At 42.9% G+C, this 15,336-nt stretch overlaps 1 protein-coding gene across 1 annotated transcript; it reads right to left on the bottom strand.

The window, feature by feature from the left end:
* Positions 1-6,419: 6,419 nt before the first annotated feature.
* Positions 6,420-13,847, bottom strand: DGAT2L6 (diacylglycerol O-acyltransferase 2 like 6). Its single transcript, XM_036907324.2, is given in 7 exon segments — positions 6,420-6,523; positions 6,970-7,264; positions 7,297-7,581; positions 7,823-7,893; positions 8,375-8,411; positions 8,413-8,486; positions 13,763-13,847. Coding segments are annotated over 7 exon segments (951 nt in total).
* Positions 13,848-15,336: the final 1,489 nt, after the last annotated feature.

Below are 15,336 nucleotides of genomic sequence, written 5' to 3'. Positions count from 1 at the left end.
TGGGGTCTGCCAAATGTTTCACTTGCCTAGATTTAAAGGATGCCTTTTTCTGCCTCTGGCTTGCCCCTCAAAGCCAGCTCTTGTTTGCCTTTGAATGGACTGAACCAGACATGGTGCGGCAGATGCAGTTAACCTGGACATGGCTTCCACAAGGGTTTAAGAACACACCCACTCTCTTTGGAGAGGCATTGGCTGCAGACCTTGCCAGCTTTCGGAGGGAAGCTACACACTGCACCCTCCTCCAGTATATAGATGACCTCCTCCTTGCCAGTGACGCCCAGGAAAATTGTGTGCAGGGCACAAAGTCCCTCCTGCAACTCCTGTCTGACTCAGGATACTGAGCTTCATGGAAAAAGGCACAAATCTGCCAACAGCAGGTGGCAGTCGTGGCGCAGACCAAGCATTATTTCTGGCACAAGTTGCACACTGTTCACTCACTGCTCAGCATAGTGCTGGCAACTGGCTGATTTAGTATTGCTTTTTGAGGAGGGCTCCAGCGCAGTTTTTTCCAGGTGGGTGAGCTGGTGGTATTTGCTGATTAGTTGCCTCCCAGTTGCAGTTGGGACAAAGACAAGTCTATGGCAACATCCACCATCCTTTTTCAGTTAAATTGGTTCCTTCAGCTATGGCCCAGTCTTTCTACTTTTCAGTGTATCTGGGTGGAGGGGCCTCCACTGAGGGTGTTAGGGCCGTAGTGAGGGAAGAAGCCCAGCCAGACCTCCAGAATCCTCTCCACCTCTGCATCCAACGATTGCCCTCTGACTAATGGGCACCTGCGCGCCATGGATCCTGGCTCTCGTTGGAGTGGTGTCTATTATTCTAGGCATTAGACTCTCTGCTGTTGCACCCCTGGACTGGACTATTCCTCAAAAAGTTGCCCTTTCTATTGTCTATTGGATAATCGTTAAGCTGTTTTACTGTGCTTACCTGTCTCTCTCCTAGCTGGACTCAAGTCTCAGCCTGCATTTCCAAAGCACCTCTCTGTAATGTTTAATTGTACAAAAGTTATAAAGTGCATAGTGGGCCTGAAGGGAGCTGCCTCCTTTCCACCCCGCCATGAGACTTCCTAAGCGGAACAGGCTGCCCCTTTGCTGATCCCTGCTCTAGTTGGGCTCAGTGTAGCTGGATCAGCTGCAATAGACACAGCGGCTCTAATAAAAGGAGACTTAGGGCTCACTGCCCTAACAGAGGAAATTGATCAAGATTTAGAGCAGCTTGAAAACACCATGATTCAGCTACAAGATTAAATTGATTCCCTGGCTGAAGTGGTGTTGCAAAATCATAGAGGACTGGACCTCCTGTTCATGCCACAGGGAGGCTTATGTATAGCCCTTAAAGAAGATTGTTGTTTTTATGCAAATAAGTCTGGCATAGTTAAGAGCTCTCTAGCCAAAGTAAAAGAAAACATCCAATGTAGGATTAAAATGTTAGAAAATAAAAAATCTTGGTTCCAGAGATAGTTTGAATGGAATCCATGGCTAACAACTCTTCTAACTGGCCTTGCTGGGCCAGCGATTCTGCTGTTCCTTGGACTATTAGTGGGACACTGCATATTTAACTGGCTCATTAACTTTATCAAGGAATGTGTTTCCTCCATACAGCTCATGTATATGCGGAGCCACTATGACCCTGTCATAAACCAGGGAGATGATGCCCCCTAAAACAAAGTTTTTAAAGGGGCATCAGAGGAGGGAGTGACAGGGAAAGATTTACAAGGACAGCAATCTAGCCTGGGTGGCTCCCCTCTGTCTCCCCCACCTGCTCAACACAAACAAACAAACAAAAACACCCCCTTGTTTTCCCGCTCTGCCGAGCACCATTCCCAAGATTCACTCCCTAAACTCCCTCCTCCTTGCCTGCTCACTTGCTGTGCACGTAGGAATGTTATAGATAAGGAAGCAGAAAGATAAATATGGCTCCCTTTGCCTTTGTTCAGGGCTCAGACTTTTTGGGAGATTACTCCCCTCTGAGCCTGACAGTGTGAAATAAAGCCTCAACACTCCAAGACCTCCGAGTGCCGCTTGGTTCTTCCGTCAGTGATCCAGTCCAGGTTTTTTCAGTATTTTCCGTAACAATGGAGGTTACACAAATCTGAACATGGAATGAAATTTCATAGACACACATACATTTACACATATACACACACATACAAAAAAGTGCATATAAAAATGGTGAAAACTGAGTAGGGCCTGTAGTCTAATTAACAATACTGTATCAGTGTCAATTTCCTGTTTTGATTTCTACTATAGTTATATAAGATGTCACCACTGCGAGAGCCAGGCAGAGGGTCCAATGGGCTACTTTTGCAATCACTGTGAATCTACAATCATTTCAAAATAAAGAGTATATAAATTTTTTATTTTGATTTTTTATGTTAATACAGCTCACACTTTTTCCCCTAAAAGAAGAGGCTAATTTTAAAATTGAAATATAGTTAAGATACCATATTATATCGATTTCAGGTATACAACAACATAGTGATTCAATGAATTTTACACGAGTTATGAAATGATCACCATAAGTGTAGTTACCAGCTGTCACCAAACAAAGACATTACAGTATTATTAACTATATTTCCTATGCTATACCTTTCATCCCTGTGATTTATTTATTTTATAATTGGGAGTTTATACCTTTTTATCCCCTTCATCCTCTTTATTGCTGATACCCACTCCCTCCCCTAGGGCAACCACCAGTTTGTTCTCTGTATTTATGAGTCCATTTATGTTTTGTTTGTTGTATCTTTTTAGATTTCACATGAAATTGTATGGCATTTGTCTTTCTATGTTTGATTTATTTCACTTAGCATAATACCTTCTAGGTCTATCTATGTTGTCACAGATGGCAAGATTTCATTCTTTTTTATGACTGAGGTATATACATACGATCCATTGTATATATGTATCACCTCTTCTTTGTCCATTCATCTATCAATTACCATTTAGATTTCTTCTATATCTTGGCTATTGTAAATACTGCTGCAATAAACAAAGGGATACGTATACCTATTCAAATTAGTGTTTTTGTTATCTTTGGGTAAATACCCAGAAATGGAATTACTGGATTGTATAGTATTTCTATTTTTAGTTTTATGAGAAACTTCCATACTGTTTTCCACAGTGGCGGCACCAATTTACATTCCCATCAACAATGTGGGAGGGTTCCCTTTTCTCCATATCCTTGCCAACATTTGTTATATCTTGTCTTTTTGATATTAGTCATTCTTACTGATGTGAGGTAAGAATGTGGTTTTGATTTGCATTTCCCCAATGATTAGTGATGCTGAAGATCTTTTCATGTGCCTGTTGGTCATCTGTATGGTTAATTTTTTTAAACATTACATTTTTATTGATATATAATTCATATACCATAAAATTTACTATTTTAAAGTGCATAATTTGGTGGAATTTTGTGTATTCATGAGGTTGTATAATCATCACCACTATCTAATTCCACAATATCTTCATTACCCCAAAAAGAAACCCTATATCCATTAGCAGTCATGCTTTCTCCTCTTTCCCCAGTTCTTGACAACCACTAATCTACTTTCTGCCTTTTTAGCTCTGTATTTGCCTTTTCTGACATTTCATAGAAATGGAATCATAACGTATGGCTTTGTGCTTCTCGCTTCTTTCACTTAGCGTAATACTTGTAAGGTTTATACATGTTGTGGCATGTGTCAGTACTTTATTCCTTTTATGGCTGAATAATCCATATGTATAGATGAACCACATTTTGTGGTACTTTGGGTTGTTTCCACAATTTTGCTATTATAAATAATTGTGGTATGATTACCCATGTGCAAATTTTTGTATGATCATGTGTTCTCAATTTTTGGGTATATATTTAGGAGTGGAATTGCTGGGTTGTGTGATAATTCTACATTTAACTTTGAGAAAATGCAAAGCTGCTTTCTGAAGGAGCTGTACCATTTTACTTCCTCATTAGCAATGCCTGAGGGTCCAATTTCCCCATATCCTCACCAATACTTGTTGCATTGTCTATCTTTTTTATTAGAGTCATCCTACTGGATATGAAACGGTATCTAATTATGGTTTTGATTTGCATTGCACAAATTATTAATGATTTTGAGTACCTTTTCATTTGTATATGTTCTTTGGAGGAATGTCCATTCAAATACTTTGCCCATTTTTACTTGGACCATCTTTTTGTTGTTGAGTTGTAAGAGATCTTTAAATATTCTGGATACTAGACTCTTATCAGAAATGCATAGTTGCAAATTTCTCCTATTCTGGGGATTGTCTTTTCACTTTCTTGATAATGACCTTTGAAGCACTGAAGTGTTTACTTTTAATGAAGTAGAGCTTATCTATTATTTTCTTTTGTTATTTGAGCTCTTGGTGTCATATCTAAGAAACCATTGCCAGATACAAAGCCAGCAAATGTTACCCCATGTTTTCTTCTAAGAATTTTATAGTTTTAGCTCTCATTTTAGGTCTTTGATTCATTTTGAGTCAATTTTTGATTATGGTATGAGGTAGGGGTCCAACTTCATCCTTCTCCATGTGAATATCCACCTGTCCCTGCACTATTTATGTATTTATTTATTATTTTTTATTAAGGTATGATTGATATACACTCTTATGAAGGTTTCACATGAAAAAACAATGTGGTTACTACATTTACCCATATTATCAAGTCCCCACCCATACTCCAACACAGTCACTGTCCATCAGTTCAGCAAGATGCCAGAGATCCACTATGTCCCTTCTCTGTGATACACTGTTCTCCCCATGATCCCCCACACCATGTGTACTAAACATAATACCCCTCAGTCCCCTTCTCCCTCCCTCTCCACCCGCCCTCCCACACCCCTCCCCTTTGGTAACCACTAGTTCATTCTTGGAGTCTCTGAGTCTGCTGCCATTTTGTTCCTTCAGTTTTGCTTCATTGTTATACTCCACAGATGAGGGAAATCATTTGGCATTTATCTTTCTCTGCCTGGCTTATTTCACTGAACATAATGTCCTCCAGCTCTGTCCATGTTGTCCTGCATTCTTTATTTAAAAGGCTATTCTTTCCCCCCACTGAATTGCCTTGACACTGTTGGCAAAAATCAATTGACCGTAAATGTATGGGTTTGTTCCTGGCTTCTCAATTCTATTCTATTGATACAAAAAGTTTTTAAAATTAATAAATTGTTTTCCCTGATGCCTAATGTGCACCACTCTAAGTAGAATCTATGTCGTTTTTACTCTCAGTTATGAATTAATTTAAGTAGAGTACCATGGGACCTTACTTAGATAAATGCAGCTTATTAATAGGTCTCCAAGAAATAAGGAATGGGAGGTGAGGTGGTTGGTGTACTAGACAGACCTTTGGTTTGGAATTAGTAGGGCTTAGGTTTGAATGCTAGTTGTATCTAATGTTTTGTGGCTTTTGGCAAGTTACTAACCTCTGTGAGTTTTGCTACTGTGAAATGGAGATGATAGCAGTCTCACAGGGCTGGTATTAGCATCAAGAGACAAATGTTGTGAAAATAATGGCATAGTCCCTGGTACACAGTGTGTACTTGACATAAAGTAAACTCACATTTTGACCCCCTCCATTCTGACCCAGACTGGTTATGTGGGAGCAGGAGAGAGGGACTATGCAGTGGGTACTTGTGCCCATTCACACAATTCTGCTCCTATCTCCTACACATGCAGCAGTTCTGGGCCCAGTCCCTCACCTTTTCTGTTGGGGCAGTATAAAGGGTGGATGAAGGAAAGGAAAATGGCTCTCCACAGGCCATCTTTCTCACCAGGTTTGAGGGTCACCCAGTAGTGAACCACAGAAATTAAATAGTCCTGTCCTATTTTATATATCTAGAACTTTATTTTTATAGACAAAACAACATAACTGTGCAAAAGTTTTTACCAGTGTAGAACTATCACAACTGTAGAAATTCTACCTGCTTGGATCAGGAAAGCACAGTTCAGGTCCCCTTGCTTACTTTGTTGTGGTCCCTAGATCGTAAAGGAAAGGGCCTAGGAGGAAACAAATGATCATTGTTCTCAACACTTTCATGCCTAAACCTAAATAATGATGATGTCAATAAGGATCAAGAGGAAGGGGCATGGTGTTCCTTGGCTTCTCATTCTTCTGATCAGAAAGTTTGCTGGAGTCAGGGGTTAAAAAAGGTCTGTGCACTCACAAGCCTCTCTTGCTGAACTGGGTTGTTGTCCAGTCTTCCCATGCCCTTCTGGTTTCTTACCCCAAACCTGATTCATCAAGTGCTCTCTGACTTGGTTGGCCTTCTTCCTCAACCCTGATGTCCTCCTCTCTCCCCAAATTCTTCCTTTCATGTGGCCCACATAGGTATCTCAATACATTGGGGGTTTAGTAATGGTGGAATCCAGCTCCTATTGTATGATTGTCAGCTCCTGGGTCTCAGGGATGCCATGCTTAACTTAGTGTTAGTCAAATAACTTGTGCAGGGCACTGATATAGAATGTGTGATACTTGTCTACCGACTTCTTGTTTGACCTCTTAACCCTTGGGATTGGCAAGGGTTCCCCAATTGTGGGGAAAAATAAGAGACAAGCATCATAGACCCTCCACCCAACTCAAGTTATCCATCCCTCAGAGGTAGCCACATGCTGAAACCAGTATATGGGTCCCCTCCCCTACTTTTGTTCTTTTGCTCTGTTCTAGCCTCATCCTATCCTTTATTCTCCAAACACCTAATCTTGTGGGTCCCCTCACACTAAAGAGATTGACAGCAAGCTCAGGAGAGTGTTGAGGAATGGATGTGAATAATGAAGCTCTCATGACAGCTATTGAAATGTCCCACTGTAAATGGCCACAACTGTTATCTATTTATTTCCTCCTCACCCTACCCTCAACCACAATCACTGGAATTCCCATTGGCAATCCCAGCTGTGTGCCAGGTGCCCTGGTACTTGATGGATCACCTATGAGGGGAAAGCAAAGCTCAAGGTGGTCCAGAGATTTTGGAAAGCTCACCAACAGTGGTAGTGGGCTGAATGAAAGGCAGGGAGCCTCAGGATCCTTGAGTGAGGCTCTGGCTATGGAAGGTATAGAAATTTAGTCCCAGGATTTTAAAAAATGTGTCCTGGAAGGTTTTTTGGAAGCACTTTTTCCATGTGCCCTCAGGGAAGATCTCTTGATTGTAAGCCTCATTCTCTCCAAAGGAATAGGGAGGAACAAGGTATGTTCTTCAAGGAGAGGGGATGAAGTGTCAGTTCTCCCAGAAAGTTCCCCCAGGGAAATCCTCTCCAAGGTGAGAAACCTCTACAATCTCCCCACTATAGGACAAGAGCCCCAAAGCACCAAAACATCTCCAGTCTTATGCCTCATTGGGGTTAGAGTATTGAGGTAGGTCAGAGAATGGAATGATTTCTTATACTCACCCATTGACATCACATATTCTCACACAATTGGGATCCAGAAGATCCCTTCCAAGATCCCTAAAGAAGGAGTAATGACTGGGAAAATCCGAGCAAAGGCAGTGGCCTCAGTGGCAAAGTTGATGAAGACACCATAAGAGAAAATGCCATGGGGGTGGTTGGCAATGATATGGTTGTGTTTGGGAGAGAGGTCGTGAGTCTTCACCAGCTGTTAGAGGGAGATTGCCAAATGTTATGATGCTCTGAGAAGTTGACCTGGGTTTGCCACTGTGGGGAAAGCTTACAATCCATCCATCTCCCTACATGCCCATCCACCTTGGGCCCCCACTCTGCATTATGCCTCTGCACCTTGACCAGTGCAGGCCACCAAAGCCTTTAAAAACATGAAGCTGAGCGAGGAGGGAGTCTGCACAGCAGGGGCCAAGGGCATCCAGGGGGAGGGTAGTCACCATTATTGGGAAGTAATTTTGGAAATCCTTCCAGAGGACCCAGTTTCAGACCCAAGGTGAACGTCTACCACCTGTAGGTACAGAAGGGATGGGAAGAGAGGTGAGACATTGCCAATCTCTTGACTTCTCCCAGAGGTGGAGGGTTCTTCCTAGTCCTCATGTCACAGAAGGGACTCCTGCTCACACTTCCATATTTCTACAGCATAGAGCTGTAGGTACTATCCTCGAATCTAGCTCCCCAAGGAGACATAGGAAGCCTTTCTGAGGCCAGAGGCATCTGTCCAGAAACCTCACCCTGTTCATTCTTACAAGGCAGGCTGTCAGAGACCTCTGTTCCCTGCTGAGCTTTGCTCTCTTTTCCCTCTTCTTCCCTCTACTTCCCTTTGCTTCCCCCTCTCTTTACCTGTCTCCACCTCCCCCCTTTTCTTTTCCCTTTCTTCTTCTTCTTTCCTCTCCCCACCCCTTCTCCCTCTGCTTCTCCCTATACCTCCCTTTCCCTATTGTTCTGTGTTTGGCACAGATAGGGACCACCACTCTTCCTGTGTCTCTTACCTTGAATGTGGGTACTCCAATCATAGGTGAGCCAGGCTTAAAGCAAGCATGGATAAGGTCCAAAATTTAGTGAACACCAGAAAGTAGGGTATAAGAATAATAGAAATAACTCCTGAGGGGACACAAAGGGTTCATGCTCTTCAACTCTCTTCAAGTTAATACACCTCTCACAAACCTGATCTCTACTCTACACTGAAGGAGCAGGTTGAGCCTGGTGTGAGACCCTTTCCTTCATATCCTCCCACCCACAGCCTATCTCTGCTGTGGTCCAGGCTGACCTCTGAGTCTCTGGATCTGGGTCCCCTTGATGGCTGATATCTTAACTGAGGAAAGAGCAGCACTATGACATTCTGTGAGCAGGTCTTCAGCTGGTGTCAAATGACAGCACTACTTGGCTCATAGAAAGAAAAGCACCTTGGGCTAGAGGCTCATAGCCCCATTCTGGGATCTCAGTAAGTCCTTTCTAAAAGCTTGACCCTCATTCCTTTGTGGAACTGCTAATTCAGTACATTCCAGTGGAGAGGAGCTCCTGCATGTACAGGCTGTTTGATGCTGAGAGAAAAACACATATAAGAAACTGCTTTACTATGTCCAATTTTGTCCCATTCAAAATATCTCAAAGTTTTGGAAGGGAAAAAAGTTATCTCTGTTAGCAAAAGGCCATAGCAAGCTTTGAAATGGAAATATGATACATCTTAGAGCAGTGGAATTGAATTCCATCTTAAGAGTTTCAGTGATTTAGATGAGAGGCAATGGGAACGTGAAACAAGCTCCTATTTCTCACACTAATTTGAAAGATATGATGCAGGTAGAACTTTCAGGGTTTACTTGGATGTAGGGGGTGAAGGAAAGGGAGTAGTGAGTGATGCCTTGAAAGAGTTTGTGGGCATGCTGGGAATGTATCAAAGTCTCTATTCACATAATTTTCTGGGACTTCGTTTCCCTTTATTATTCCTGAAGGTACAATGAAATCAGAGTCTAGGGTGCCTGTCTCAGAAGTGGTTGTCACTCCTCTGTTGATTAAATGCTGAGGTTGGTAGTATGTTATAGGGTGGGGGAGTTGGGGTCTGGGTAATGTCAATTTCTGTAACAGAAAGAGACAAAATGACATATACTGAGGATTTTCTCACCTCTTTGATCTTCAGAATGGTCTTGAGAGGCAGGCACTATGCTCTGTTTCTAAAATGGTGGAGGGCAAACGACTTACTTGAATGAGGTCACATAGTAAATAAGTGGCAGACCTGATCTACTGGACTTGTGAGACTAAATTTATTTTTGTAGTATCAGAAACCAGAGAAAGAAGGCAGGCCTAAAAAGAAGGATATTCAAGTGAGAGAAAAAAGAATGAGATAGTGAGGAAGAAGAAATCTGGAAAAATTGCCCATTTAGTGTTGAGCCTGGTCTTGCACGTAATAATGACAAGACATGGCCCCTGTTCTCATGGGGCTTACTGGGTAGAGGGGACAAAGGATATAAGGGCTGCTCCCCAACTTATTTTTACAAAGTGCTCCGGACTTTCAGACGGGATGTAGTTCTGGTTGTCTGGAAATGTTGCATAGAAGTTATGACTTGAGCAATATCTCAGAGGAGGGGCTGTTCATGGATCATCCAGTAACAGCAATTGGGGCATCTTTCCACTGGAGGGAGTAGTTGGAGCAGAGGTGAAGGAATGGGAGAACACCCTTCACATTTGTTCTGTGAATAGGTTGCCTCGAATACAACTTTTGTGTAGGGGAAAGAATAGGGAGATGAGCTGGTAAAGGCTTACCACCAGAGAGTGGAGGGGGACTTGAATGCCCAGGCTAACACATTTATACTTCATTAAGTAAGCAGTGGGGAACCACTGACTATTTTTGAGCAGGAGAGGGCTGTAATCATGGATGCTTTTGCAAGGCTCTTCTGGGAGCAGGCAGTACAACAGATTGGAGAGTGTGGAGAATAAAAGGTAAAGGGCTAGGAAAGAGGATATCACAACAATTGAGGTAGATGGCAATACATATCTTTGAGAAAGACAGAAGGAATGAAGGAAAGAGGGTGAGAAAGAGAAGGAAGAAGGAAATTAGGGAGGAGGAGGAGAAGAAAAAAGTAAAGGAGGTAGAAGGGGAAGGAAGGAATTGGGGGAAGGAAGGACACTGGCATATTTACTGTGGACCAGGCTGAAAGGATGGGAATACTGAGGCACAGAGGAGTTATATAGTACTTGTCCAAATTCACATAGCTAATTATTATCTGTTTGACAAACTCTAGAACCATGCCACACCATTTCCCTTCTCTACCTTCCCTGATCTCCTAAAATAGGTGTAATATTTTTTTATCTGAAACTTTTATATCACTTTGTTGTGTTTCTTTCTTTCAGTTACCACAATCTTGTATGTGTCCAGCACTGACATAAAAATGTACAATGGTGGAATGAATGATTGGTTTGTGTTTGTTATTACATAGTAAGGGGCCTGTACTTGACTCATTGTAGTCTCAGCAAGGACAGCCCAGGTCTTAGAATTAGTATTTGCTCTGTAACTGTTGAATGGATTTGATGTCTGTGGGCATCACACATAGTTAGATGCTGGGGGTACTTTAGTAACCCCCAAGCTCCAGGATTCCTGTTGTAATTTCTAGCATAATCACTGAAAGAATACAAGCAGGATGTATAGCACCTAAACTAGTAGAGGAAGACAAACAGAATTATAAAGATAACCAATCTAAAAAAGGTTAAGACAAACGCCAAGAAACATATGAAAAGAAGCTCAACACCAGTAATCATTAGGGAAATGCAAACCAAAACTGCAATGAGAAAGCACCTAACATCCATTAGGATGGCAATTACTAAAAAACCCCCACAATATAAAGAAGTGTTGGTGAGGATGGAGAGATATTGGAACCCTTGTGCACTACAGGTGGGAATGTAAAATGGTACAGATGCTGTGACGAACAGCATGGCATTCCTCAAAACATTTAAAAATGCAATTACCGTATGATCCAGCAATTCTGCTTCTGAGTTTATATCCAAAAGAATTGAAAGGAAAGTCTCAAAGAGATTTGAACACCCATGTTTGTGGCAACATTATTCACAATAGCCAAGAGGTAGAAGTGACCCAAGTGTCTATCAACAGATGAAGGATAAACCGGGTGTGATATATGTGTACAGTGAAGTGTTATTCATCCTTGAAAAGGAAGGAAACCCTGACCGTGATAAAACATGGATGAACCTTGAAGACATTATGTTAAGTGAAATAAGCCAGTCACTAAAGGATAAATGTGTATGATTCCACTTACATAAAGTGCCCAGAGGAGACCAATTCACAGAGACAGAAAGTAGAAGAGCGGTTGCCAGGTGGCTGAGGGAGGGGAAATGGGGAGTGATTGTTTAATGGGCACAGAGTTTCAGTTTTACAAAATAAAAGAGTTCTGAGTGTGGATGTGAATGGTGGATATGGTTGCATAACACTGTAAGTTACATAATGCCGCTGAACTGTACACTTAAACATGGTTAAAATGGCAGAATTTATGTTATATGTATTCTACCACAGTTTTTAAAAACTTTAAAAAATTCAGGTGAAAGAAAACATTCACATTTAGTATTAGTATTTTCACTTAAGACACACAGGCGCCAACACTTGTCTCTAACAGCCCCCCTCCACTTCTCCAGATCTTCCACAATGACTGGACGCTGGTGAGATTGGGGGAACGTTACTAAGAGACTGTCCCTCACCTTCTCAGACCCTTACACATTCAATGTTAGATATACCATCTACCCTATTCCTCCCCAGAGACTGTGTTCTTTGAGAGGGGAAAAGGAAAAGATAAAGAAATCTTTAATAAAAAATCATTTTCTGAAGAAATGAGAACATTTTATTGAGGAGAGCTCTCCAGAAGAGCCAGAACATTCTGGGCACTTGGGTTCAAATACCATATAAAGGCTTTCTGGGATAGGACAAACCATACCTGAAAGTACCAGCTCTCACAGTTCTTCCTTGGTTACCTATTTTTCTTGCTCTCTCTGTCCCACCTTTGCCCTCTCTTTCTAGGATCCGGACTTGAAATGGTGGCTGCCATCATGATGCCACATCTCTTAGGACATTCCTATGTCCCTCACTTTCCCAGCTAAGGGCTGGAGTTTGTCAAAGGGGTCTTTTTTGAGGAAGTTAAGATAAATACAAAGGAAAGCAGAAAGAAGGTATGGAAGGCTTGGAAACAAGTTTACAGAAAAATTGCTTCCTTCTCTCAATACACTGAGAAGCAAGCCATTGATGGAATAAGAGCTTGGCATGATTTGATTTCAATAAGACTCAATAATTCTTCATAATTTGGAGGTCATTTACCCCTTTGGCAGTCTAGTAAAGCCTGTGGACCCTTTTTATGAATAATATTTTTAAACTCACAAAGTAAAATACGCAGACTTTCAAAGGAAACTCATCATATTCAAACACAATCATCCAACATTGTAAAATTATGATAAAGAAACATGAGCATCTTGATTTGGGCATTAAATAACCAGACCGAATGGTAGTTCCAATAACTGTTGGAATTTTGAAGTAGTTACAGGCACAAATGACATTTCTAGATGCCTGCCACAGCTGGCAAATGCTGCTAGCACTTCTGTGGTTTGTTGCCTGCATTCATCATTCTGATCTGGGGTTAATGAGAATAAGAGGTAATTTTTTCCAATCAGATTCAAAGTTGTTCCCCCTGCACCCATCACCCAGATTCTAGGTCCATAGGCCTCTGGTTAAGAATCTCTGCTCTAAAGGGTCATATAGCCTCCCATGGATTGGAATTGGCTGCCTCCTACCTGTCCCATCCTTCAGGATAACCTTTCTTCCAGGCCATTTGTCAAACTTGCCCCTATAATTGGCTGCCTACAAAGCCCTGGGTTCTGGCTGGGAAAAGCTTGGAGTTCTCAGCTCCTTTGCCCAACAGTGGTAACTGCCATGTGCCAAGTGCACTGAACAACAGGCTCTCTCTCTAAATTGTGTCTAATGAGTCACTGAAGCAGGACTCAGATTTGCCAGAATTCTCTCACTGTAGTCTTATACTGGAAAATCACTTATGCCTACCTAGTAACACCAACTCTACGAGCCTCCACCACCTTTGCTCCCCTCCCTGAATATACTTCTTTTCAGCTAGTTCAGAGGGGCAGTCCTGAGAAGGCTGGGGGAACCTTTAAGCCAGAACAACTGCAACACCACTCCTGGCCTTCATGCCCCTCAGTGAGGAGGAGAGAAATCTAGTCAGCTCTGCAGCAGCCATCTCTCAGTAGGGGGAAGTACAGTATTTCCCAGAGGGAGGGGACAAACCAAATGACCTCTTTAGAGCCTTCCTCATCTGGGGACTCCTGGCCTCTTTCTTGGCCTGTTCCCATGTGCTCTCCAGGACCTGAACTTCACTCACCTAAAAATATGTAGGGTGGGATTCATTGCAAAACAGAAAGAGTTTGGAGGCCCTCCTGAAGATCCAGCTGGGAGAAGAAGGCCATGGCCGTAGTGCTGTTCTGTCGTGGCAAGGAGCCTGAACAGAAGGCCAGTGCCTCTAAAGCTGACCTGATTACAGGTGCTTTGCTCTCCTCTCTGAGTCCCTTTAGCTGCTGGAGGTTTTAAGCTTGACCTAACCTTTCCTCCAGTCTTCTCTGTTCTCTGGCCTGCCCCAAATGCCTAGACACACTTCAGGTTTTAAATCACACTACCTAATTGCCCTAATATGTGTCTCTTCTCCATGTGTGCTCAATTGCAATGAGGTAGAAGTGGCCCTGGGCAGGGGGAACTCTAGCTGTGTGTGTGTGTGGTGGGGATGGGGTTCTCTGATAAATTAGTGCAGGAAAAGAGAACACCTTAAGCCTCAAATAGAACCTCTGAAAAGCAACCTGCTACCTTTCCCTGCCTAAGAAAGGAGACCTGCTTATTTCTGCCCAAGTGGCTGCTCTTGGGCTCCTCCTGTCCTCTGCTGACAGCCACCTTGTCAACTAGGGCCTTCTTCTGCACAGTGTCCAGATGTCTCAGATCCCTCCTCATGCCCATATTTCCAGAGGCCCCATATCAGCAGCCAGATACCGTATAGCAGAGTGGGAGAAGCATTGCACAGAAAGCAGACCTGGGTTCCAGTCTTAGCTCCACCATGTTCTTGCACAACATCTTTGAATGTTGCTCCATCTCTCTAGAAATGTTTGAGAATTCACTGTTGGAAGGCAGTGTGGCAGTGGTCAGGGACAGCCTTTGCACTACATGGCTGGGGTTCAAATCACAGCTCTGCTGCTTGCAAATTGGTGTGTGTCATGTCTGGTTTCACCATCTGTAAAACTGGGATAACAATGGTGCCTACCTCATAGGCAACAAGTGAAAGAATATAAAGTGTTTAGCACAGGGCCCAGCACACATTAGGCACTATGTTAATGTTTCCCATTATTACTATTTGTTTAGTTCAATTAATGTCCATTGAACATGTCCTACATTTCAGGCTAAGAGGTTTGCTTCTGCACATCAGCTTCTGCAAAATTAAGATTGTTGGGGGAGGGGCGGAAGATGGCGGCATGAGTAGAGCAGCGGAAATCTCCTCCCAAAACCACATATATCTATGAAAATATAACAAAGACAACCTTTCCTAGAATAAAGACCAGAGGACACAGGACAATATCCAGACCACATCCGCACCTGAGAGAACCCAGCGCCTCGCGAAGGGGGTAAGATACAAGCAACGGCCTGGCGGGAGCCGAGCGCCCCTCCCCCCAGCTCCCGGCAGGAGAAGAATACGCAGAGCAGGAGGGAGACGGAGCACAGGACTGCCGAACACCCAGCCCCAGCCATCCGGGCCAGAGGGCAGACACAGTACGTGCCCAGGGGGCCCTGGATGCTAGGGAAACAAGGAAGCAAGAACAGTGACCGGGCACCGGAGGCCGGGTGCCGGACGACATAAGAAAAGCGCGCGACCATTTTTTTTTGCTGTTTTGTTTTGGCGAGTGCTTTTGAAGTCTT

This window comes from Manis pentadactyla, chromosome X (assembly GCF_030020395.1).
Source record: "Manis pentadactyla isolate mManPen7 chromosome X, mManPen7.hap1, whole genome shotgun sequence".
Taxonomy (NCBI): domain Eukaryota; kingdom Metazoa; phylum Chordata; class Mammalia; order Pholidota; family Manidae; genus Manis; species Manis pentadactyla.
This window is presented reverse-complemented; position numbering and strand designations above follow the sequence as displayed.